The sequence below is a fragment of the Vipera ursinii genome (genome assembly GCF_947247035.1).
Source record: "Vipera ursinii genome assembly, chromosome: 1".
Lineage (NCBI taxonomy): Eukaryota > Metazoa > Chordata > Lepidosauria > Squamata > Viperidae > Vipera > Vipera ursinii.
Window position 1 is genome coordinate 200,862,740 of NC_139512.1, and position 26,478 is coordinate 200,889,217.

The 26,478-nt window shown below is 39.3% G+C and overlaps 1 protein-coding gene across 1 annotated transcript in view; it reads right to left on the reverse strand.

Moving 5' to 3' along the window:
• The window catches only part of SPTLC3 (serine palmitoyltransferase long chain base subunit 3), a gene marked incomplete at both ends in the record, with an annotated part of 102,450 nt that extends 80,263 nt beyond the window's left edge, over positions 1 to 22,187 (reverse strand). The window contains one exon of the mRNA XM_083349754.1: positions 22,077 to 22,187. Within this exon, the coding sequence (XP_083205880.1) occupies positions 22,077 to 22,187 (111 nt within the window). The remainder of the gene's footprint in view (positions 1 to 22,076) is intronic.
• Between the last annotated feature and the right edge of the window lie 4,291 nt (positions 22,188 to 26,478).

A 26,478-nucleotide genomic window follows, 5' to 3' on the forward strand; every position in this document is an offset into this window, starting at 1 on the left:
CTTCCAGTTTCCCCATAGCGTGTTTTTAGTCTGGAAGCTACACGAATAAAAGTGCTAGTCACATTCAACAGCCAGGAGAGGAGAGGAGACACACCTGGCTCCCAATACTATCTGAAAAGTAGCAGAGCTGGTAATGTTGTAATGCCATGTGTAGTAATAAGTTGCAAAATACACAAGTATAAACCCTTTCGACATTGCTGTACAACTGGATGTGCAATTGACATAAATAATGATCAGATTGTCATAAGCAATTCAAGTATTATTAGTGAGTGAGTTATAAAGGTCTGGGGGGAAAAATGCCCAAAGGTCCCCCTGAACAGAGATGGGCAGTTATGGGAAGATTACCAAAGACAATTTTAAACACATATGGGAGAGGTATTCCTCCAGAAACTCTTGTTCCCAAGCTATGAAACCTATTATAGGTGAATATCAAATCTCAAACTATGATCAGAAATGAACCGAGAGCCAATAAAATGTGTGAATCTAGTGCAATACAGTATGTTTACATAATACCCAGTTTCATTCAGTTAAATCTTGCTGCAATGTTTTGCAGTAGTAATTGTCTACAGTCAATGAGGATTGAGGTAGTAAATAAATTACATTAAAAGATTAATGTAATTAATGCATTAGCTGAAGTTTCCAGGCTATCTTCTATGTGCAATGCACTGCAGTAATGCAGACAAGACATAATCAATGAATAAATTACTGGCGGAGGGTAAACTCTCTGTCCAAACAGATCCATACTCATGCAACAGCCAGGCTTCTAGAAGGTACTACATGCCAAAGAAGATACTTGTGCCTTAGCAAATGAACCTAAAAGCACAACCAACTTAAAAATGCAATTTTGGGGACAGGGAGAAAGGGCACAACCTTTTCAAACTCACTGAATACAGATAAATATTCCAAATAATCCACTGGTACCACCTCTGTTTTATCTGGATTAAGTTTCACTTTCTTGACAGCTAGTTCATTCACATTTTTTACTGACGCACCTGGATTTGTAGTTTTGTTGGCATACGTTTGATGATGCTTCATTTTAAATTTCCAAACTATCTCACTAAGCGATTTTAGGCGAATAGTAAACAGCACGAATGAAATCAAATTTGAGAGTTTTCCTCCACTAGCCAACTCTCAATCTGTTTCATTGTCATCAGGAGAGATGTAAACTAAACGGCTGAATCAGCTCTGTACAGTGGGAGAAGATATTAGAACATAGAATAACAGAGTTGGAAGGGACCTTGGAGGTCTTCTAGTCCAACCCCCTGCTCAAACAGGAGACCCTATACCATTTCAGACAAGTGGCTGTCCAGTCTCTTTTTGAAAGACTCCAGTGAGGCTTCTGAAGGCAAGCTATTACACTGGTTGATTGCTGTAATCAGTAAGACTTTTCTCCTTAGAAATTTCAGGAAATTTCTCCTTAGTTCTAGATTGCTTCTCTTCTTGGTTAGTTTCCATTATTTCTTGTCTTGCCTTTTGATGCTTTGGAAAATAGTTTGACCCCCTCATATTTGTAGGAGCCCATCAAATATTGGAAAACTACTATCATATCTCTCCCACTCCTTCTTTTCATTAGAGTAGACATACCCAATTCCCATAACCATTCTTTGTATGTTTTAGCCTCTAGCCCAGGGGTGTCAAACTGCTGGCCTGCAGGCCGAATGCATCATCCGGGAGCCACACCCACCCCATTGCCGGCAATGGTGAAAAGGCTCCGATATGTAGCGTGATGTCACGTAACGTTGCGAGTTTGACATCTGCTCTAGTCCCCTAATCATTCTTGTTGCTCTTGTCTGCACTCTTTCCAGAGTCTCAATAGCTTTTTTATAATGTGGTGACCAAAACTGGATGCTGTATTTCAAGGCTTTGTAAAGTTGTACTAGAACTTTATGTGATCTTCATTCTATCCCTCTATTAATGCAGCCCAGGATAGCATTGGCTTTTTTGGCTGCTGCTGCATTGGCAGCTGCTGTACATGGTTAGCTCATATTTAAGTGATTGTCCACTAGGACTCCAAGATCCCTCTCGCAGTTACTGGTATTAAGCCAAGTTTCACCTAGTCCTAGTCTGTACCTATACAGTTGGTTTTTCTTGCCTAAGTGTAAAACCTTACATTTCTCTATGTTGAATTTCATTTTGTTAATTAAGGCCCAATGTTCAAGTCTGTCAAGATCTTTTTGGATCTTGAGCTTGTTTTCTGGGGTGTTAGCTTGGTGCAAATTTAATAATAATAATAATAATAATAATAATAATAAGAAGAAGAAGAAGAAGAAGAAGAAGAAGAAGAAATAGTTGTTGGAAGGGACCTTGGAGATCATCTAGTCCAACCCCCTGCTCAGACAGGAAACCCTATACCATTTCAGACAAATGGCTGTCCAGTCTCTTCTTAAAAAGTTCCACTGTTGGAGCATTCACCACCTCTGTAGGCAGGTTGTTCCACTGATTAATTGTTCTAACTGTCAGGAAGTTCCTCCTTAGTTCTAGGTTGCTTCTCTCCTTGGTTAGTTTCCATCCGTTGCTTCTTGTCCTGGCTTCAGGGGCTTTGGAGAATAGCTTGATGAGTTCCCCTTCTATTCCTCGACTAAATCGTTTCTGAAGATACTCAAGAGTACTGGGCCTAAAACAGAATCTTGGAGTACTCCACTGCTTACTTCCCTCCATGTGGATGTGGCTCCATTCATGTTGAATACTATTTGTCAGCCAGTTACAAATCCATCTGATGGTGGTACTGCATATCCCACATTTTTATAGCTTGCCAAGAAATAGATTGTGATCTACTTTATCAAATGCTTTACTGAAATCTAAGTGTACTATGTCCACAGCATTTCACTGATTCACTAATTTAGTCACTTTGTTGAAGAATGATATAAGATTTGTTTGGCATGATCTGTTTTTGATAAACTCATGTTGACTACTGGTTATAACTTATTTTGTTTTTAGGTTTTCGCAATTTGTTGCTTGATTATCTTTTCCAAGATCTTCCCAGGTATTGATGTCAATAATTCAATAATTGATTGAATTATAGTGTTAACCATCTGATTCATTTTCATATTCCACTTTTGAGGAGACTGCCTGGCATACTACCTAAAATAATCCATAGGACCTTCTGGAATCCATCTGAATTCACTACTGCAAAATTGGATAGTTAATACAAGTCTAAATTTCAATAGGAAGTTGTCTGACCATAACAAAAGAATATATTTATTTTAATGTTGAGAAGCACCCAAATTGGCAGGGAGGAGAGATCAAGCAGGGAGCTAGTTTAGAGTGAGTGTGCAAGTGTAAAAAGACAGAACCAACCTTCCCTGAATTACTTGGAGCCTTATCTAATTGTTCCCAAGGAAGAGCTGTCAGACTGGGGAGATTCCTGTATTACAGGAAGAACATAATAAAATAGATGAATAGATAAATAAAATAGGATGTTCCACTTGTGAGCCTGGTTGTTTGCGCCTGGCATTTGTAGTATTTATAACCTGCCCCAATCCCAAAGGGGCAGCATACATTAAGCAAAAGAAAAAAAAACCAATAATAATAATAACAACAATAATAAATAACTAAATCCTAATAGTATCAAAAACAAAAAGTAACTACAGAAAGCAAAGACAGAACTTAGATAAGATAAGATGACCTTTATTGTCATTTTTTACTGTGGGCACAATGGTGCACATCAAAAATGAAATTTAGTTGCCCACTGTTAAAGTGAGACACATACATGACACCCCCCCAAAACATACTACATATAACATATGTATAGACCCACTGTTCTGTACCAGCCTGCTACCGGCCTTGCAGAAAAGGCAGGGACAACCCCTTTACAAGAAGGCAAGAGGCTGGAACTAAGCCTGCCAAATTTATTAACATAAAACAGAGCAAAGAGAGCAAAGAGAGCAAACACGAACCATGAAACAGGAGTTATTCAAACGGTTGCCTTCAGCAAACCAGCCCTCCCACGCATTCCCCTTTTATACAGTTCAGGGCGTGGCTTCTCTCTGCCTCCTTCCGAGGTGCCCCATTGCTTTCCTCTGTTTACTCCTGATTGACTGCCTCCTGCGTCGGGCGTCCTTGAACAGGGCCAGCTGTGGGTCATCTTCATCCACGCTGTCAGGCTCACACAGCTGGGTCTGCGTCGTGACCAGGTGGGAGGGGCCTGGCTGAGGGCTCTCATCAGCAAGCTCTCCAACCCCCTCAGCAACCTCTCCAACACCCCCCTCCTCCTCTGAATCGTCCGACCCAACTGCCGAACCCACAGGCTGACCCTGAATCACAACACCCACAGCCCTACATATACATAACAATAAAATATTAAATACCGTCCAACTTGAATATATAACGGAAGGAGGAAGCCTGAGAGTTCACAAGGTTAATGCTGTATGGAATGAAACGATGTTTGAATCTGGATGTTCTGTTACGGATACCACAAAGCCTCCTCCCAGAAGGTAACAAGGAAAACAGGTTGTGAAGAGGATGAGTAGTGTCCCAGATAATCTTACGAACCCTGTTCAAACAACGCTTCTGTGCTATGTCCTGGATGGGAGGGAGGGAACTGCCAATGATCTTTTCGGCCATCCTCACCACTCTCTGCACCGCCTTCCTGTCTGAAGCAGTGATGCTTCCAAACCAGACTGTGATGCTGTATGACAGGATGCTCTTGATCGTCCCCCTGTAGAAAGTGGTCACAACAGGGGAAGGAAGATGAGCTTTTCTCATGAGATGCAGAAAATGCAGATGCTGCTGTGCCCGCTTCACTAGTTTCTCACTGTTGAGCGACCAAGCCAGCCTACTTGTTAGCTGCACACCCAGGAATCTGATGCTGGTAACCATCTCCACAGGTGAATCATTAATGCACAGAAAAGTGTGGCTGTGCCTGCCTTTTCTGAACTCGACAATGATTTCTTTGGTTTTACTGGTATTTAAAACTAGGCTGTTTTCTTTATACCAGTTCACCAACTCAACATCCTTGTGATAAGCTTCCACATTGTCATCATGAATAAGGCCCACTACTGTTGTATCATCTGCAAACTTTACAATATGGTTGGTGGCTTAAAACTCAAGATGGGCCCTCATAGTTAATAGACTTTGTAGCAAGGTGGGAGATGCACATAATTCTCAGGGGCAGGGGAGAATATTTCACAAGATGGAGCTATTACAAGCAACGCCTTATGCCCTAGGGATCTTATAAACATTCAGTAGGCCCTCTCCCTCCTTCAGTAGACCAGATAAGCAGTTTTAGTTTAAGCAAGATGTTACCTGATGTATGCCAGTGGTGTATCAGGACTTGAAAAGTAATGACTAGGACTCTTAATTAGACATACTGACAATTAATGAATAACTTTAGTGTAGTTGTAATTCTGTATTGGTGCAACCAATAATCTTCCCTCAAAATATCTCTGGCCGCCAGAACTGCTGCTTTGCTGCTTTTATTGCAATGGCATAAACTTGATTATCACACTTGTACAAGTATAGTACTCAGTAAACCAACAAGCTGCCCAGGAGTTGGTAAGATTGCTAATAGGAGCAATCTCATCCAGTGTTCTGACAGTCCTGAATTGGTCAAACCATGGCAGTCTCATTGTGAATATTGAAATCTTTCAGAAAGAACAAAGTGTCCATACAAAATTCATTATCAACAGGTAAATGGTACATCAATAGAGTCCATGAAGATAGAAACATTAGAATGGCATTTGAATGAATAGGTAGCCTGGAAAAAGAAAGGAAATTCATAAAGTTTTATCCCTACAAGGTAGACCAGACTAAGACTATGAGCCGAATGCTACTTTTATTAAAAGAAAAAAAACAGCTTCAATAACAGAATTTGCAATTCTGAATTACTTAATTCTACCTCTCCCTCTTCATGTGAATTGGGAGGAATGCTGTCTGAGGCATTTTTGTAAATCTCTTTCTTGACATATGCTCAAGCTGCTTTTATCTGATCTGGTAATAGATTTTAAATCTATCCTGTATACCAGGGTGTCACACTCGCAACGTCACATATGTGTCGTGACGTATCGTGACTTTTTTTCCATTGCTGGCAATGGGGTGGGCATGTTTTTGGCATGACACATCCGACCCATGGGCCAGCAGTTTCACATCCCTGCTGTATACTCTCTACATCTAGATTATAAGCATTCTTTCCCCAATTCAGTTAGATCTAGGCGGCAGCGGCCTGGAAACACCTCTAGAGTCTAGATTGGGTTGCGGAGGGGTGCAGAAACGATCCCTGGCCTTAGATCCAGCCAGCAGGGGCCTGGAAAATCCCTCCAAAGCCTGGTTCTGGCCACAGGGGGGGGGCACGGAAGCATTCCCTGGCCTGAGATCTGGGCAGCAGTGGCCTGGAAAACGCCTCTGGAGCCCGGTTCAAGCTGCGGGAGGGCACAAAAGCATTCCCCAGCCTCAGATCTGGGCCACAGCTGCCTGGAAAATGCCTCCGGAGCCTGGTTCTGGCTGCAGGGGTGTGTGGAAGTGCTCTCCGGCCTCAGATCCGAGTGGCAGCAGCCTGGAAAATGCCTCTGGAGTCCGGACCAGGCTGTGGCAAGGCACAGAAGCGACCCCTGGCCTTAGATCTGGGCAGCAGCAGCTTGGAAAATGCCTCTGAAGCCTGGAATGGGCTGTGGGGGGGGGGCGCAGAAGCGTACCCCAGCCTGAGATCCAGATGGCAGAAGCATGGAAAACACCTCCAGAGCCCAGTTCAGGCCACGGGTGGTGGTGGTGGTGGTGGTGCGGAAGCATTCCCCAGCCTTAGATCTGAGTGGCAGTGGCCTGGAAAATGCCTCTGGAGTCCAGATCAGGCTGTAGCGTGGCGCAGAAGTGATCCTCAGCCTTAGATCTGGGCAGCAGTGGCTTGGAAAAGGCCTCCAGAGCCCCGATCCAGCCTCTGGAGGCATGTGGAAGCATTCCCCAGCTTCGGCTTAGTTCTAAGTTGCAGAGAACAGAGGCCTAAAGTACCATGAGGTCATGTGAGATCAGTAGCGCGAGATATTGCCGCACTGATCTCGTGTGATCTTGTATTACTTTAGGCCTCCATTCTCTGCAAACGCCCTGAAGGCCTGGAGCAGCCAAGAAAACAAAGGATCTTTATCTTTGCAGAGTGAGTATTGAAGGCCTGGCGCCTAGGGAGACCCAGGGTGGGGGTGGGGAGGGAATAACCAGGGTGAATGTTGCAGAGCCAATGTGGTCGCTTGTAAGGGCGAATGACTACCATGGTGCTGCAATATTTGTAACTTCAGGACTTGCTCGTAACCAGTAGGGGGCACTTATCACATAACTTTGAACAAGCGTTAAGTAAATGCTCGTAACTCGGGGATTACCTGTACACATGTTTAGTGGGCCTTCTCATCCACAAATGAATCATATAGGTGAGATCTTATTATTCACTAGTATTTAACTATAATATCTGCAGGCTAGCAAGACACATGGTTGCCATAATTCAAGTGTTGGAGGCAAAACATGTCTATTTTTTTTATTTTCTCTGGGAATCGTGACATCGATTCATGACCTCCTATTGCTTCAGAATTTTGAGAAATGTTACACCTTTATTCAATGAATAATTACCTATTTTGGAATTATCCTGGCTACAAGGATTTTATGTAGCCTTGATAAATAGTCACAAGTCAAATATGCAAAATTTTCAGAGAAAAAAAACAAAAACCTACAATCCTAAGGCACCCTATTTATACATAAAGCAACTCATGATAAATTAATGATAAATGCAAGCTTGCAACTATGTTTAGGAATGTCTCTAATTTTTTCAGTCTTGCTTTATGAATATAATTACATGATCATGGTTCCTAGAAGTCTATCATAATAAATGAACTAAGAACCTAGGGCCTTAATTTGTTAAGTTGGCAAGTATTCTAATTATGAATTCCTGCATCATATTAATTAACTAAAGCAAAGAAACCACATACATTCACACTGTGATGTGAGCTACAACAAAGTCCAAGGAACTATCTAATTCAGCTTCTTCAAACTGAAAGAATGACCGGTAGTTGCACCTGACAGTAAACATACCATTACAAACAAATTAGTGATATCATCCAGTGAAATGTGGTTGACGGAACTTCATATTTCTAAAACTATTATGATTTATACCTCCTATGTATGCAACTGGGCACAACACAATACACTGTTCAATATAAGAAGCCAATAATTATTAAAGAAAGCTACATGGGAATCCTATCAGCAGTATCTAAAAAAGTTTAGCTTCCACCCAACATCATACAAGCAAATCTTGGTTTGCACTAGTAGATTCTGCCTTCTCCATACCATCTCCAAATGAATTCTGCAGTGCATCCAACCTTTAAAAAAACCTGAAAAGTTCACTGGGGAAGATTCTCCTAATAGTGTCCAGGCAACTAACAGACATTGCTGGCAAACATTATTTTAAGAGGAGATGCTTTCCTTAATTATTTACAATGGGAAATCATTTTGGGGGTCAGTATTACTAGACCAGGGGTCAGCAACCTGAAACAGTGAAAGAGCCACTCGGAACTGGTTCCCTCACAAAAGGAAATACTGGGAGCCGCAAAAAATGTGTGCACGTGCATGTACATGTGCACATGTGCAGAACAGGGTTTGACTGAAGAGTGGATCCAAGGCGAGTGGATCCAAGGCGAGATACCCTGCATATTTGAATTGATTGGTTAAACTTTTTTAGTCCCACTTTTTTTTGGGGGACTGCACATGGCAGAGGACTGGGAGCCACAGGGGATGGCTGAAAGAGCCGCATTCGGCTCTGGAGCCGCGGGTTGCAGACCTGTGTACTAGACCATCAGATTCTTCCCTAGCAGCTCATTTAATCTCTTTATTAACTTAAAGACAGCTTGCTGGAGACAAGTCAAACTACTTTTATTTGTACTTTGGAAACACAGACATGGATTCTTCTATGCTCCTATGATTATATGGAGCATTTTTCTTTCTTATTATCTAAAATTTGGATTGCCTCAACTCATGGTATTACCGCACATAACAGTTAGTTAGAGTGGCCAATTTATGTAGTATGGCCTTATGTAGTATGGAATACAAAGAAAACTGTAGTGCTGACTTGCTTACCTTGAAATTATTGGTTACCTTGAAATTATTTTCAGTTCAAATGGCTATCTGATTAAATAGCATGCAATTAGGATTTCAGATAAGGATTCAACAGTAGTATAATTTATAGAAGTACTATTCTATGCCATAGAATAGATTAACTCAAAGAATATAATTTAACAGGCATGATACAAAATGATACAGGTGAGGAAAATATATTAAGGAACTAAGGCAATGTTACATTTGCTATAAAAAGTAAGGAGAATAGTCACTAAAACCAAAAAAACCCAAAACACCAAAGCCGGGCTAGTGGAAGCAGGTTATCACAAATGACACATTTTATTTTTTATTGAAAGGTTTTACAATTTTTAAATACAATGAACTCCCTCCTCCCCCTCCCCTCTCCCCAACCCTCCCCTCCCCCCTCCCCGACTTCCCAGAGCTGAATACAGGGTATAATAATACAAACATAAACTACAATATGCTAACAACAAAAATAAAACATTAAGTTCTATCGGACTTTAACTCTCCATAGTCATAATATTAATAAAGTAACAAATAACTAATCATACATCATAAAAATCCACTACTTATTCAAATGCTAAATGAAACTTTTTAGTCCCATATTGATTCTGAATATATTCAATCCATCTTCTCCATTCCACAATATATCTCTGTTGCGATTGGTCTTTCAAATATGCCGAAATCTTTGCCATTTCCGCCAAGTTGGAAACTTTCAAAGTCCACTCTTCTATAGTAGGCAGTTCCTCCTTCTTCCAATATTGTGCTACTAAAAGTCTTGCCACCGTAATTAGATGCAACATCAACTTAGTGTCTATAACAGTAGTCTCTGTAATAATACCCAATAAAAACAATTGCGGAGAAAACTTTATCCTTTTCTTAAATATCTTTTGCATATTCCACCAAATTTTAATCCAAAAGGCTTTAACCTTTTTACAAGTCTACCATATATGAAAATATGTTGCATCCTCACAACCACACCTCCAACATTTAGGCTGGCAGTTCGGATACATGCTTGCTAATTTTTTAGGGTCTAAGTGCCACCTATAAAACATTTTATAAAAATTCTCTCTTAAGTTTTGGGACTGTGTAAATTTTACATTTCTAACCCATATCTTTTCCCAAGTATCCATTGTTATAACTTCTTGAAAATTCTGGGCCCACTTTATCATACAATCTTTAACAAGTTCCGTTTCTGAGACCATTTCTATCAATGCATTATATATCCTTTTAATATATGCTTGACCTTGATCTCTAATTTGTTTTACCAAATTTTCATCAGTCATCGAAAAGCCAGCTTTCTGGTCCTCTTTCCATCTTGCCTGTAATTGCCCATACTGGAACCAAGTTTGTACAATCTTTTCTTCTTTTAAAATATTATATGGCTTTAATTGCCATACATTCCTTTCTAGACTTAAAATTTCCTTATATGTAGTCTCATCCTGTTTGAATCCCACATTTATATTTTCTATTGCATGTTTAGGTATTGCCCAAATTGGTATCTTATAATTTAACTTATGTCTATACTTTTTCCAAACTCGCAACAGAGCATACCTTAAAATATGTATCTTAAACACATTATCCACCTTCTTATCATACAATAAATATGCATGCCAACCAAATAACAAATGCAAACCTGCACTAATTGCAGGCAGCTGGTGTTACTTAAGAAGGCATTAGCCCACTGCTCCACCAAGGCTCATTCTTTAATCTAATTGGATTTGTATGTTGCTGAAACTTAGGGACCAAAAATTTTCCTATTTTTATTGGAGAATTTTGCTTTTATCTACAAAAAAGAAATAAAATTGGAAAAAGGATTATAAAAATTTTGGACTTAAAAAACTTTAAACTGCATCGGTGACATCTTGTGGCGAAGTTTGGTATTACAACTTGTTATTTCCTAAAAGAGACTTGGCTCGAAGCCCAGACCTTAGATAAGACTCTTCTGACCTTGGCATCACCTGTGAGAAACCTATCTGTAAGAGAACAGCTGGGTGGCATAACTGGCCTACTTGAACTGTGAATGTAAATCTTTACTGACTTTCAGAGTTATATGTGGGGAATTGCCTTCCTATATCTTTATTTGAGGAATATTGGTTACTATATGAGATGATAAAATACCTTGGATTATAACATCTTGCTTGACAAACGATTTCTACTATAAAGACTATTTATAAACACATGAAAGAGGACCAGGAAAAGATTCTTTCCATGTTGAAAGCAATACATGAAACCAGCTTGTGATGAAATAAGATGTTACAGAAAAGAACAAGATGTCAGCTTAGATATACAAACTCAAATTCCAACTACAACTAATAGAACTAACTACAGAGAAGGTAACAGAAGAAGTGGAACAATCAAATATTAAGACATAGGACTCAATAAACCAACAAATACAGTCAATGGAATATCCAGAAAAGGGACTGACAACACTGAAAATATATAAACCAGAAGAAATTTGAGGAGCAAGAAGAACAGACTGAATGGAAGATAAACATACCACGACAATTATGGGGTTGTGGAATAATAGGGAGATGATTTAAGGAATACAAATGGACTAGCCCTTCCAAGAAAATGGCAACTAAATGGTATCTTATTCCAAATAATATATATAATAATAAAGGGAGATCTATTTGATGATTTAAAAGCACTGACATGTAAGGCTAGTTGGCAAAGAAAGAAAGCCAGAATAAGGCTGAAGAAAATTGTTTTGATTTATTAGAGGGGATTTCATATTACTAATTAGAGGGTCAAAGGGAGAAGTTGACATAAGGGTCATTAAATTTAAAACATTTGGAAATTAGTCAAAAATAAGGATGCTATTTGTTTAATACTTAAAAATTAGACCCAAAAGAAAAAAATGAGTATGTTTGATTTACTGATTAACTCAGACAATATATATATAATGGGCTTTGATTTACTAAAGGGGACACTGTATTATTAATTAGATGATGTAAGATGATGTAGACAACTTTTAGGAAATAGAACAAGATTATACCCAAATACATAAGATGCGTATTTTGAATATTAGATTCTGTTATGAATTGAGATAAAGGAAACTTTGGTTACCTAAAACCTGGAAATTATAAATATCAAATGTTAAATTTGAATATTGATGGGAAACTAAAAAATGGGTAAAACCAATAACAGGACATTGATTGAATGTAAAGATTGAATGTAAAAGTAATTAAGATATGTATAAGCTAAAATTTATTGATAAATGTAAAAATGATGTTTTTATTTAGTTGATATAATAAGAACTGTATTAGCTTAAATATGATAGTAGATATTAAGGCAAAAAGAGAGGAAATATTTGAGGTTACAGTTTGAGATTTGTACTAAAAAAATTTGTCTTAGTGAACTATTGATTAACCCAGCCCCATGTTGCCTTTTAAATACCTAAATGTAAAATTAGAAAATTAATAAAAAATATTTTTAAAAAAGAAAACTGTAGTGGTTAGGTACGGAAATAAATGCCAGTGCAATTACATCAGCATTTGTAATTTGTTGCTTTACTAACCATGGGATGAGACAGCTCATGTGCAGGAATTATATTACTATTTCATGTGGAAGTCTCAAAGTCATCCAATAGAAAACATAAAAGGCACACATTTACCATACACAATTGAATTATTTGTGCTGTAGGCATTTTTCAGCAAGATTCATTATGGTCTATATTACCTTGGGCAAGGGTGATGGATTTATTTCACTCTAAGTTCTGAACTGACTCTAAGCAACCAAACAGGAATCCTCAATGCCAACAAAAGGTGTGGCCAGAACACAAAGGAGATGAAGACAATTCACTCTTCTGCAGATGTGACCACAGCACACTTTCCTAGATACAGATATCATTCATTCCACTTAAGACTTTCAAAACTGCAAATATTAAGAGAAATGTACAAGACAAACATAAAGTGTCCAATTGTTGGAAAGAGAAAGATTTGTCTCATAAGATTTCCCACAGAAACTCACCTCATCACACACATTTGGGCACTCCCCAATGCTTTCCTCCAAATATATGGCTCTAAAATAGCTTCTTTTAACACATACCAAGTTTATCTTAAAGCTTCATTGAAATACAATTTTGTAATTGTAATGTAATTTTTAGTCCTCTCTTCCTCAGCAATAACCAATTTCAAAATGTTGCTACCTGCTTCAACAAGTTATTAGAATGAAAATTAATTTAAAACCACATGAAGAATAATTGTAATATCCATCTTAGAATTTTTCCTCTCTTCTGTGAATGACAAGGAGTGGGAGCAAACTGTGAGAAATAGGGCAAGGCTTCATAAAAAGTATTAAGGCCTTACCAACTGTTGGCAGGGCGGCAGAAAACCAAAGTTGATTGGAATTCTCCTGTCTTAATCTCTTCAAGTAGAAGAAAGAATATTATTACGTCAAAACAGAGGCTGTAGATCCCATGGGCTTTTAGTCCTTTCCCCAAGTCAAAGTCATGAAGACCACAAAGTAATTTCCATTTCATTATATAAAGGATTTAGCAGCCAACTCAAATTTGCATGCTCCCCTGGTTAGGTGGAATAACCCAAAGGAGGTATTATAATGGGATGCTGGTCTGGACATTTTGCACGTGTGCATAAAGGATACCTGAACCTATGCTGACATCTTGTTTCTCCCTATGCCTTTTACTATTAAGTAACTCAATTGGTATTATCTTTCATAAAAGTTTTCATGCTCCTTCTAACCCACGCTGATCTGAGTAATGGCAAATGCTGGTGTGTTGTATAACTGTACAACTACAGTACAATACAAATATAACAGAACTGAATACTACAGAAGAACATAGATGTTCTTCTGTGGTATTCAGTTTTATAGTACAGTATGACCAATACTGTACTGTTATACTTGTATTGTACCGTAGAACATATGTTCTTTCGAGTTTTAACAGTGTACTGGACAATCTGTGCCTGATTAGGCCATTGTTTTAGAGTTAGTTCTTTTCCCAAACAGAGAAATAATGACCAAAGATGGACAAAAACCATTGGGAATGGGAGTGACTTCCAACTTCTTGCCAGGTTCCTCATTGAACTTCCTTATGTGAGTGAATCTGGCCGAAAGCATTAAAAATCTTCTTTCCCAGATATGTGGGTCCTGCTTGGGGGGGGAACGAAGTGAGGGATTGTGAGACTGGACGGGACGCTGCCATGGATTGTTGCAAATGAAGATCATGGCCAGCAGCAGCAACCCAGCAACACCCATAATTCTTCCAAATTTTATTCCCTCAGGAATCACAGGCTCTGGATTTTGGGCACATTCTATAAGTTTGTCTATTTGAGATACCTTGGTTCAAAAATTGTTGCTCTATGACATACCATTTTGCCCAACTAAGGTCATGATAAAAAGAGTTTTAGTGGTATATAGATTTTGGCAGTATATAGATTTCTTGCTCTTCTTCATCCACAACGTCTGTTATCTCCAAAACTCCTCAGCTCTGGTAATCACATAAAACAAAAATCTAACCATCCCACTTTATTTTATGGAGTCCCTGGCGGTCTCCGAGCTTGGTTATTTTCTTGCGGTTGTTTCATTACCCAACTTTTTGATAAACTTCCATGGGTATTCACTTTGTTGGAAGATATTGTATAGGCAGCCTGTTTCGTTTTTTGGATGCTCTGCGTTGTTACAGTAAATTTGTGTAATGTTCTTATATAGCTCCTTTTGTGGAAAGCTGGGCTCTTACTTTGGCAGTGGAGTATTTTGTTAGTGTGCATGGTTTTTGATAGACTTGTGTTTCTAATTTGCCAATGAGGATATTCACAAAGGGCAGTGCGCTATTTTCTTTTTCTCTTCTGAATTTTATTCCTTTGAAGATGTTGCTTTATCTGTCTCCTCTAATTTTTCCTTCATTATGACAAAGGTGTCATCCACGTACCAGAGCCATACTTTTGGTTTTATCTGAAGGAAGGCTATGGTTTCTAGATGCTGCATTACAGTATCTCCTATGATACTGAGTGGTGATCTTGTGGATGTTCCCATAATTTGTTGCTATATTTATCCATCAAACTGAAAGTAGGTTGTGAGTCAGAGGTTGCTGAGGTCCATGATTCTGGGTACTTTGATCTTAGTGTATTTGATTTAGGTTAGGTATGTTGTGAAATACTGCTGTCATGGAATCTTTCTCTAGTTCTGAGGTCTATGGAAGTAAAGAGTGCTATGTGATCAAACGAAACCGTAATCCCATTTTCTATTATTAAGAGTTTGATTTTCTGGAGGCACTGTAGTGGGACGTTGATGGAATATTTGCTTCTCAAGTTGAAAAGCATAAGGATACATGGGTAGAAAGTAATAGCCCTGCTGAGCACCTCTGAATAAAGTGATACTAAGATAGATGATATATGAAGAGATAGGTAGCAAACTTTGTACTATTGGGTGCAGGGTGTTGGGGAGGCAGCCGAAGCATGCAGCACAGGGGATAAATTATGGGGATTTATGTTTGCGAAAGGGGGAACGGGTTTTACCATATTGTGTTGTTGTTTTGTTGTTAGTTGCAAAGTCGTGTCCGACCCATTGCGACCCCATGGACAACGTTCCTCCAGGGCTTCCTGTCCTCTGCCATCTTCTGGAGTCCATTTAAAGCTCATGCCTACTGCTTCAGTGACTCCATCCAGCCACCTCATTTTCTGTCGTCCCTTTCTTCTCTTGCCCTCAATCTTTCCCACCATTAGGCTCCAATGAGTCCTTCCTTCTCATTAGGTGGCCAAAGTATTTGAGTTTCAACTTCAGGATCTGGCCTTCTAAAGAGCAGTCAGGGTTGATCTCCTCTAGGAATGATCTGTTTGAACGCCTTGCAGTCCAAGGGACTCGCGGGAGTCTTCTCCATCACCATAGTTCAAAGGCCTCAATTCTTTGGTGCTCAGCCATACATTGCAACTGGGAAGACGACAGCCTAGACTATACGCACTTTTGTTGACAGGCTGATGTCTCTGCTTTTTAGTGTGCTGTCTAGATTTGCCATGGCTTTCCTCCCAAGGAGCAAGCATCTTTTAATTTCTTGGCTACAGACCCAATCTGCAGTGATCTTGGAGCCCAGAAAAATAAAATCTGTCACTACCTCCATTTCTTCCCCATCTATTTGCCAGGAATTGAGTGGCCGGATGCCATGATTTGGGTTTTCTTAATGTTAAGTTTCAAGCCATGTTTTCAACTCTCCTTCTTCACCTGCAACAAGAGGCTCTTTAGTTCCTCTTCACTTTCTGCCATTAGAGTGGTGTCATCTGCATATCTTAGGTTGTAGACATTTTTCCCGGCAATTTGAATCCCAACTTTTGATTCATCTAGCCCTGCCTTTCTCATGATGTGCTCTGCATATAAGTTAAACAGGCAGGGCGACAGTATACAGCCTTGCCGGACATATTGTGTGCTCTGAATTAATTACAGAGTTCAATATAAAGCTGCAGTCATTATGTGCCATTTTTCCCTGACAGGCAAAGTATATACCTGCACAAAAGGGGGGGGGGGGTAAGCATCATATTTTTCTCAATTTCACAGTCTAATCTACAGTTTGGGGATTCCTGATGATCTCATACTGACAAAAGTTATTTGCTTAGCTCAAGATTGAATGGATGCTGTTACCTGATATTAATTGTTCAAGCAGTTAAATATTCCCTATTGAGGAATTTGAATCAATTTTGATAACTGGGGAGGGTAGCTGAATATTAATAGATTAAAGACAAACAGTATTCCACAGAACACAGAGGCCATCTATGTCAAAATTGAACAGCCCTCTCTCAACAGAGGGGGAGCGATATGACATCATCTATCTCCAGTCTACAGCACAATCTTTTCAACAGTTTCAAGAAAGCTCCACACCTTCTGTGACCCCGAAGACATAGTTAAGCCTCCAGATAGCACTAACAACTCGCTAAAAGAATGTAAATCTCCAGCTGTCTGTAAGGAGTATAAATCTTTCCATTCCCCACCATTCAGTCAGAGCTGAAGAAGCTTCTTGGATGAGAAGTGAAACGTCTTCAAAGAAAAACAAGAAAGTCCAGTTGCCTCGTGAAAAAGCATCTCTGGTTTAAAACAAGTCATGATTTAGTATTGGTGAACTAAGTGACTATCTTTTACCTGGTAAAATAAGGCAGTCTTGTCTGGAAACTTCCTTTATCTTACTGCATTACTATTGGAACATGATTTCCATTGGGATTTCCCCCTTGAGAGAGGATCATAATAATAAATAATAAACCTTTATTGTCAAAGTACATGTGTACATTGAGATTAGCTGAGCCTCCCCCCATGCTCTCTCCCCCCAACACACAGTGACAACAAACCCTCCATCCCACCACACTATGTGAACCAACTACACCACACACCGGCCTCCCAAGTCAATTCTGCATAAGATTATGTCCCATTTAAAAGCCTAACAGCCCACGGATAAAAGCTATTTTTCAGCCTGTTGGTACGGCTGGCTATATTCCTATATCTCCTACCGGATGGTAGGAGAGTAAAGAGATACCGTCCAGAATCTTCCTCACTCTTCCAAGGCAACGAGCCCTGGCGATGTCATCCAGTGGTGTCAGGGAACAGCCCACAATGTCTTGTGCTGTGCTCACTACCCTCTGTAATACTTTCTTATCCGTGGCTGTCAGAGAAACATACCAAACCACAATACCATACGAGAGGACACTCTCTATAGTAGACCGGTAAAAGAGGGTCATTAGCTGTTGTTCTACCCTGTTCTTCCGCAAGACCCTAAGAAAGTGAAGCCTCTGTTGGGCCTTTCTAGCCACCTGAGTTGTGTTAACTTTCCAGGTCAGATCTTCACAGAGGTAGATTCCCAGAAATTTAAAGGAGGAAACTCACTCTACACAGTTCTCTCCAATGTGAAGTGGGGCAGGTTCCTCCTTTTTACTCCGGAAGTCTAACACCATCTCTTTCGTCTTGCCGATGTTTAGGTGCAAGTTGTTGTTACTACACCATATGGCTAGTTTTTGTACCTCCGCCCTATATGCTGTCTCATCCCCACCTGTAATAAGACCCACCACAGTTGTATCATCTACGAACTTGATTATTGCAGTGGATGGGTCAGATGATACACAATCATAAGTGTATAAAGAGTACAGGTAGGGGCTAAGCACACAGCCCTGAGGCGTGCTGGTGCAAAGCTTCAGGGGGGTGGACAAAGCAGAGCCGACCCTCACTGTTTGTAACCGATCCCTAAGAAAGTCTTGAATCCAATCGCAGATGGCGGGGGAGAATTTCAAGTCAGTCAGCTTCTCGATGAGAATGCTCGGCAAAATGGTGTTGAAAGCCGAGCTGTAGTCAACAAAAAGCATCCTGACGTAACTTCCAGGCTTCTCGAGATGACTTGCTACAGAGTGTAAAGCAGTAGCTATGGCATCGTCTGTCGACCTATTTCCCCTGTAGGCAAATTGATGTTTATCATACTATCAATCTTCATTAAGAAACCTTCCTCATACTCAGCAGTGTTTGATAAGTATACACCAGTTGACAAACTACTTTTGACTGAACATGTTTAGATTCAACTGTAGAAAATTTGAGAGAAAGTTGATTACGTGGTCCCTTTTCAGTCAGGATAATGAACTGGGAATGGGATGGAGACAACATTGCTCCAGTCGATGGCCTTTATTGGGACCCTGATATGGGAAAATGTGACCCTCTTGTCCTATGTGACAAATTTGTAGATTTTGATAGTTTACCATGGTATCTTCCGGGGATTCAGCGCAGTGTTCTGAAGTGGATTCTTTCCTATCTCCATAGGCAATTCTAGTCAGCGGTACTGGGAGAACAAAGACTGGGGACTCATACAGACTAGTCTTTACACTGTTCTTTAATATCTATATGACACCATTTTGAGATGTCATCCCACAGTTTAGAGTATGATACAGTCAATATGCTGATATTCAGCTTTATATTTCTACCCTGGATCTACTAGAGATGATGCTGAAGTCTTATCTCAGTGCCTGCAAGCTGCTGAAATTTGGATAGGAGGAAATGGATTAAAGTTGAACCCTAGCAAGATGGAATTGCTGTTTGCTCATTCTGGTTTCTGTCATCTGTTGAATGGACTGCTCACAGCTAGGGCTCAAAAGGCAGATTTATTTGATGGATTTATGAGATTTTAGAGGATGCCTGATTACATAATAATTTCACAATGGTTTTCATTAAAATAATAAAAGGAAAGCAATAAAAACATACTTTCTCTAACCAAAAAGCATTACCAACAGGGCTTCACAAACACTTTACCTCTAGGAGCCTTGGAGAACAGCCAATTTTTTAAAGACTTCCAAAACATCATGAGGATGGGCTGGATGCTATGGCAGGGAAGACTTATGGGTGAGACATTTTCAGCCCTCTCTTTTGCAGATTGATTCAGCTATGCTGATTCATGTCCTTGTGACCATGCAATTAAATTATTGTAATGTGCTCTTCATAGGGTTGCTTTTGAAGACCATTTAGAACCTATAGTTAGTCCAAAATACAGTAGCTCACTTGTTAACATATGCTACTTGCCATAATCAATATTATATCATATTGTGGGTCCTGCAATGGCTACCAGTGTCCAGGTGCAATTCAAAGTATTAGTTTTGACTTACAAAAGCTTTTGCAGTTTTGTGTCTAGGTAATTGCAGTATCACCTATCAATTCTGCTAAGGTGATCCTCCCAGGAAAAAAGGTTCATAGTATCCTAACATCCATTAAGTGAGGAGATCTAAAGTCAGAAAACAGTGCTTTTCCATCATGGAACTAATATTATGGAATAGACTCCCTCTAGAAGTTAGGCAGGCCCACCGCTACAACATTCTATTATTATTTATTATACACATTTTTATTTGGTATATTATTATAAGTTGCTGTGAAAATTTGACAGAATTCAGTATTACTTTGTAAATTTGGTAAATACATAATTTGTACTGTTAACATACAACATATAACATGCATTGAGAGGGGATGAACTGTAACTGAAGAAACTCCAAGACACCTTTGTCAGTTGTGACCAAAGAACAAGAGCGTATACTTCCAGCAAACTGTAGCTCTTTTAAATTAGCATTAATAATAGATAGCATTAAGAATTTCAACCATATAAGTTTGTTTGTACAGTGACAGTCTAGAACTTACAAAAACCAACTGAAGATCTAAAGATCTAATATATGATAAGGTTAAGCAATTACGTAAACATCTGACTATTATATTATGGTAAGTCCTTAATTTTCATTCTTTCTGGATTCTTCCTCCTCATTAGGCAACTAGCAAATATACACCAATAACGTTTTCAAAATGATTCAGTAATTAAACAAATTAAATGTAAATTTAATAAATAAAAAATAAATAAACTGAACTGAATACTTAAAAAAATCAGCAGGTATTAAAGAAAACTTTAGCTAGTTAGTAGGTAAATAAGTTTATATAAATCTGAAATATTAATAAAGATTTCAACAGGCAAATTTCAGAGATTTCCTTTCTTCTGAGCAGCATATGTAAAAACATTTTTCCATTAATGCATATTTAAATCACAAATGTACTTATAGCACACTGAAAATAGACATATTTACATACTATTACGTTCAATAAATTTTATGTTTTTGATAACAAATGTTTGAGGTGATCTGAAGTCAGAACACTGTTAACTCTAATAAAGGAAACAAAATATTATTATACAATAATTTATCAAATATTTTGCTTCCTATAATCCCTTCAGTATGTTATGTATTATATTTTACAACATAATTTTTCTAAGGAATACCATCGTTCTTTCCCCTTTTTTAACCCCTCAAGCAATTACCACCCACAGAAACTCCTTGGGTCAGGCCCTGGATGGATCTGTTTAATAAACCATAGTAAAATATGTAAATTTTGGTGATAAGAGCATCAAGATAGGAAATACTTGTGTGAAGGTCAGGTCTGAGCAAATTAGTCAGCAGCAACTGTTATTTCACCAGACATATTTAACAATGTCAGGAAAGTTGGAACAAGCAACTAACTTAAGAAAGGTCCATGCCACCTCAGCTGAGAAAACCCCTGGGTGGCGGCTTCGTTTTTAGTCTCCTCAGCTATTGATTTATAAGAAAAGAGAAACTAACTTTTTACCTCAAAGGAAAGGATTGCAGCACCGGAGCACACACTAGGTTTCTGGTTCAACCTCTATCATCTTTAGGATAAAGATTTTTATGGGGACTTCTAGAGAGCTGCTTACCAGCCATCATATCCCTAGCATTCATTCAAACCTGATCCCATCTTTAGATCATTTGGGGCAGCAAAAGGAGGGGAAGCCATGTTTTGTATTACAACCCTGAGCATCAACCACTACTTTAAGGTCTATGACACTGGATTAGAATAATCAGAAGAGTTAATAAGTTAACTGACCTGCGATCAAGGATACCACATTCCACCTTTTCCCTCACTCCAAATAAACCTTTCCAAATCCCATCTTGTATGAGAAAATAACACCCAAACAAGAGACAACCCTGCTTCTCCAACCATTGCCAAGACCTGTTTGGCAGGATGACACCTGAAAAACCCGTCAGGAAGCATCCGAGAGGTGTGACTACCAATGAAAAGTTGAAATCGAGGAAGATAAAGTGAGGAACGCCAGGAATACCTCAAAAATAAGGAAGATATTATCAGTTTACTTCCAGCGGAGATGAGCAGAGAAGCGAGCTGGTGTGCGAAACCACCTACGAAAGCATCTCACTTGCATAGACTGATGGTGAATTTATAAAACGGAGCCCAAAACAGGTAACTGATCTGGCATTTATGAGAAAGGGTTTGAGGGTAGGTTTTTTTTTAAGGAGCAATGAATAATATCACACAGGTTTTCCGATGAAAGATGAAACAAGACAACCACAAAATTATCCGCAATAAATGAGAAACAGGAAAACGGGTTCTTCTTCCTGTCTTGGTTTAGACAAGCACATCCCGCGGGGTTGAAAAACTTTTAACGCCGGGAAAGAGGAACAAGACCGTACATCTAAAAAGTTTCCATTAAAATAATGGCGGGAAAAAATATCACAGGCAGGCAAGTTGGGAAGCCGATCCTGGAGTGTAACGCTTACCTTAGTTTCCTTCACCACGCCGTTTTTTTTGTGGATCCTGTGTTTTAAGAGGTTATTTTTTTTCTGACGACAGTGTAGATGTCCATTGGAGAGATCTTTCGGGTGAGCCATTTGCTTTAAACCCACCAGGTTTCTAGTCCCTTAGGAGTGCCTCGGTACTTCAAACTTCCAAAAGCTGAGCAAAAAACAAAACAAAAGACCCCTATTCCTTCAGAAAGATCTGTACAAAAGTATCCCACTGGTCTGGCTGGCGGGTCGAAGAGCTTTTTGTCACTTCATCTAATCTCAACCGCTAAAAAGCCAACTCTCTCCGGAGTCCCAGGCAGCGAAAACGGCAAAACGTGGATTTACTGAGTTGGCAAAGCGTAGAGCCCATGCTGCTGCTGCTGCTCCAGAGCGCAACCGAGCTGTGTGAACTGGAGAGGAATTAGCAAAGCGGCTAAAAAAGGAGGGCGGAGAAGAAGGCGGGAACGCTTCGAGGCAGGCTGCTTGCTAAAGGAGCTTAAAATGCGCGAGCTGGCTTTGTTCAAGGTATTAAATGCGCCTATAAATATTTCACGTTCAATCTTAAAAGGCTTGCTCTACTTGTATGACGAGGAGTCTCGCAGGGAGAAGCCTCCCTTTCCACTCTCTCAATCGGTACAAAAAAGACTGCTTACTTTTAAATTAAACTTTCCTCTCCCTCCCTCCCCCCCCCCGCCTCAGCCTCATTGTCAGGAGAATTCTCAACCGATCTGGAGGTGCTTTTTTCTGGAAGAGAAGCGTTGGGGCTGACGATCGCCTACAGTAGCCCCACAACGAGATGGGAGGGCCAATAAAATTTCACAAACAAACGAATAAATTACATCAATACATAAAACAAATTTCATTGTTAACTACAGTAAAAAAAAACCTACCAATTATTTTTCCGGGAAAGAATCCATTTGGGTGCCTGCTCTTAAATAATAAGAACCTAGGCCGATTTTAGGTGGATCTGCAAGTCACAAGGATTAGTTAAGATTTCGATAAAAAGCAAAAAAAATCAGGAAAGTGAGAGGCAAAAAAAAGTTACGTGCGGGGGCACTGCTGGTTTCCTCCTCTTAAAATTAAAAACCTAGGCCGAGTTCAGGTGGCCCCAAGAATCATAGGATTAGTTGGATTTTGACAGAAAGCAAAAAAAATCAGGAAAGTGGGAGGCAAATAAATTAAGGGCACTGTTGGTTTGTAAATCCAAATATAGCAACTTTAACAGGTGTTAGGCCTGCTTCTTCCTGCTGGTGTGTAGTGATGTGTTGAGGAGCCAAACCTTGTTTGTCTAGCCACTTTTTTAAAAAGCAGGTTGTAGTCCTGGTTCTGTAATATTTTGGTTAGTTTAAGCACATTAACCTCATGAATTCCAAAGCCTAGTTTCTACCAAGTGCAGTGTCTCCCCTCATTATACAGTGCTGTGAGAAAAGTATGCTTCATGAATAATGCCCAAAGCTCAGGATTGTCAACCCTTGAAATTATACATGCAGGAATACACAACTATTTGTATTAATATAATTACTACGGACAAAGAACCAGTTTGGTGTATTGGTTATGGTGAAGTATTAGGTATTGGTTAAGGATCGCTCTGTGAGGGAAATGGACAGTTTCTATACGTTGATAAGTAAACAAAAATAAGGCATCAAGCTGGTTACTAGACACAAAGCTGGCTGGGTGACCTTGGCCCAATCACTTTTTCTCAGCTCTAGGAAAAGGATAATGGCAAGCCACTTAAGAAACCTGTCCAAGAAAACTGCAGGGACTTGTCCATGTAGTCGCCAGGTGTCAACACCGACTCAGAGCCCCATATGTCTAAGCACGCACACTTATAATAGTACAGCTAAATCTTGGATAGAAAACTCATGACAAGAACTTGACACAGCCACACAGTCCCTATACAATTGCAGAAGGATCTCTGGCAGTATTTTCCCTCTCCATACAAGGGGAGAAGAAATCTGCTTTGGATCCACTAGATCTTAACTCTGTTCCTCTGAGAGGGTCTAGATTGACTACATCATCAGGAAGCTGTGATATTCCCCTCCCACAGTCATCATGGTCCAGATGCAGCAGCATAGGCAGTTACAGACATGCCAAGGTATACCCACATAATACCTTTGCTTCATGAGTGGTATGGTTTACCAGCGGGCTTCTGAGCGCAATTCAAAGTACTGGCTATCACCTATAAAACCTTTCATGGCATAGGGCCTGGCTATCTGAGGGACCCTAATAGTTTCTGCCAATCTTTGATGATCAGGCAGAGCCAGCATGCTTTGGATGTCACTGAGGGAACCCAGGAAAGAGGTCTTCTGGAATGACATCTCTCAAGGAGATGTATGACCACCACCCTGACCTAAAAACATGTGTCTTCCCCCAACCTTGGGCTGGAGTACTTGGTGGAGCTCTTTTGGGATGTTTGATCTGGCAGTGTTTGCATTCTTTTTCCAGACAATTGTTTTTGTACCTTTTTTACGTTATTCTATTTTTAATTGTTTCATATTGTACACCACCTAGAGTCATGATGTAGTCGGGCAGCCTATAAAATAACTAACATAATAATTTGAAAGCAGGAGTAAATATGGTATGCATTAGTGAGATTTATGAAGAAATGTGTGACTCACCTATTCAATGCCCGGCTTTTTTAGGATTGATTTTAAGTGCAATTAAATGCAAAGTATGTTGTCATTGCATTAAAAAACCAACCCCATCTAAATAAATTACAATACTGAATTAATAGAAATAGAAGGTTGAATTTTAAATATGTTGGTACTGCTTAAAACTAAGGCAGGTGTAACTTGTAGCACTCAAAAGTATTACACTGTATTGTAAATTTCCTTTTTAAAAAAATTTAGAATTTCAGATAATGCAAAATTATTTATAAAAGAGTAAAAAGAAAAGCAGCAACATTAAAAAGATCATTTACAGATGTGGCAAATCTATGCAAATTTGATAGACTGAATTCAGAAAATATAATCACTACCTATGGTAACTCAGCACTATATGAAACTTCATATTCACTTCTGAATAAATATGTATAGGATCAGATTGCCAGGTGTTACACCTATCTAGCAAAGAGTGTATTCAATACAAGTAGATGGGGTGGGGAACTGAACTGAAAATCCCAGTACAGTAAATCACTCTTGGTTAGTAATTTGGTTAAAAAGGAGAAGCATTTGGAAAGCTACAGACCAATCAGCCTGATGCAAACATGCAAATTAACATGATATTAAGTAAATATAACCCGTTCTTCTTTCATTTTGGAGAATTACTACAAATAACTGCAAACAGATCATCTAAAAAACCATGTATATAAGATAGTTATTCAGAAAAAAGCGTTGCTTACAAGGCCTTGCTCAAATATGGATGTGTTTTGCTTCTGCTAATAGGCATATAATTGGTTAAACAATCAGTATCCTTCAATAAGCTGTACACTTTTGGTATGAAGTATAATATTAGACTAGGTATGTAAAATTTATAATTGATTTTGAATATCTGTAGAGAGGAGATATTTACAAAATGTATGAATGCTGAGAGCAATAGCTAACACAAGGTACAAGAATCAAGAATTACAATAAATAAAAACATTAGAGTAACCCACCCACCCCCAAATATTTTTGTAGGGTTAGAAATAAAGTCTTGTCCTCCAGTACCAAATAAATGAAAGGGACAATTATTTGATGGGAAAGAGCCCACATGGCCCCAATTTGTAAGAAAAATATCTTGAGAGCCAGTTTGGTATACTGATTAAGGTGCTGGTTTTATTATGATCAAATAAAATTTTTTCCTCCAAAGTTATCTTTAATTGGACCTTCAGCTCCTCATGAAGAGGTTATTTCTTCTGCTTCTTCACAGCCATTATATACCCCCATGAGGCAAATTTTAGAGGAACAATTAGCAAAAGTGGGGGGGAATGTAGAAGAAATTGCTGATAGGTTTGGTCCCTTTGTTCCAGTTGATGCTGAAGTTGTTTTACCAGCTGCTACTTTACAAGTTTCTTACCAAGCATTTGGAAAAGTACTTGTTTCTGGCAAACCTCATCAAGCCTTCTCTAACATCAGGCAGAAGGCTACTGAGCCGTATCCTGATTTTGTTAACAGATTACAGGATATAGGAACAGCCTTTTATCAAACCAATTTATTGGCAGCTGCTTTATCACAAGGCAGCAAGCCTCAAGGAAAGTGTTATAACTGTGGAAAACCCGGTCATTTTAAATGTCGAAATCCAGGGGGTGGCATGTCTGCAGCATCTCGCAGCCCTTTCTATCAGAGGTTGAAACCAAAAGCAAGTTTTTTTCTTCTGTCTTTTTCTTTTAATCTGGCTCTTTGGACTATTTGATTCTTTTGTCGGAGGTGAGGACTCTTCCCACTTCACACCTACAAAATATCCCAGGTTCAATATT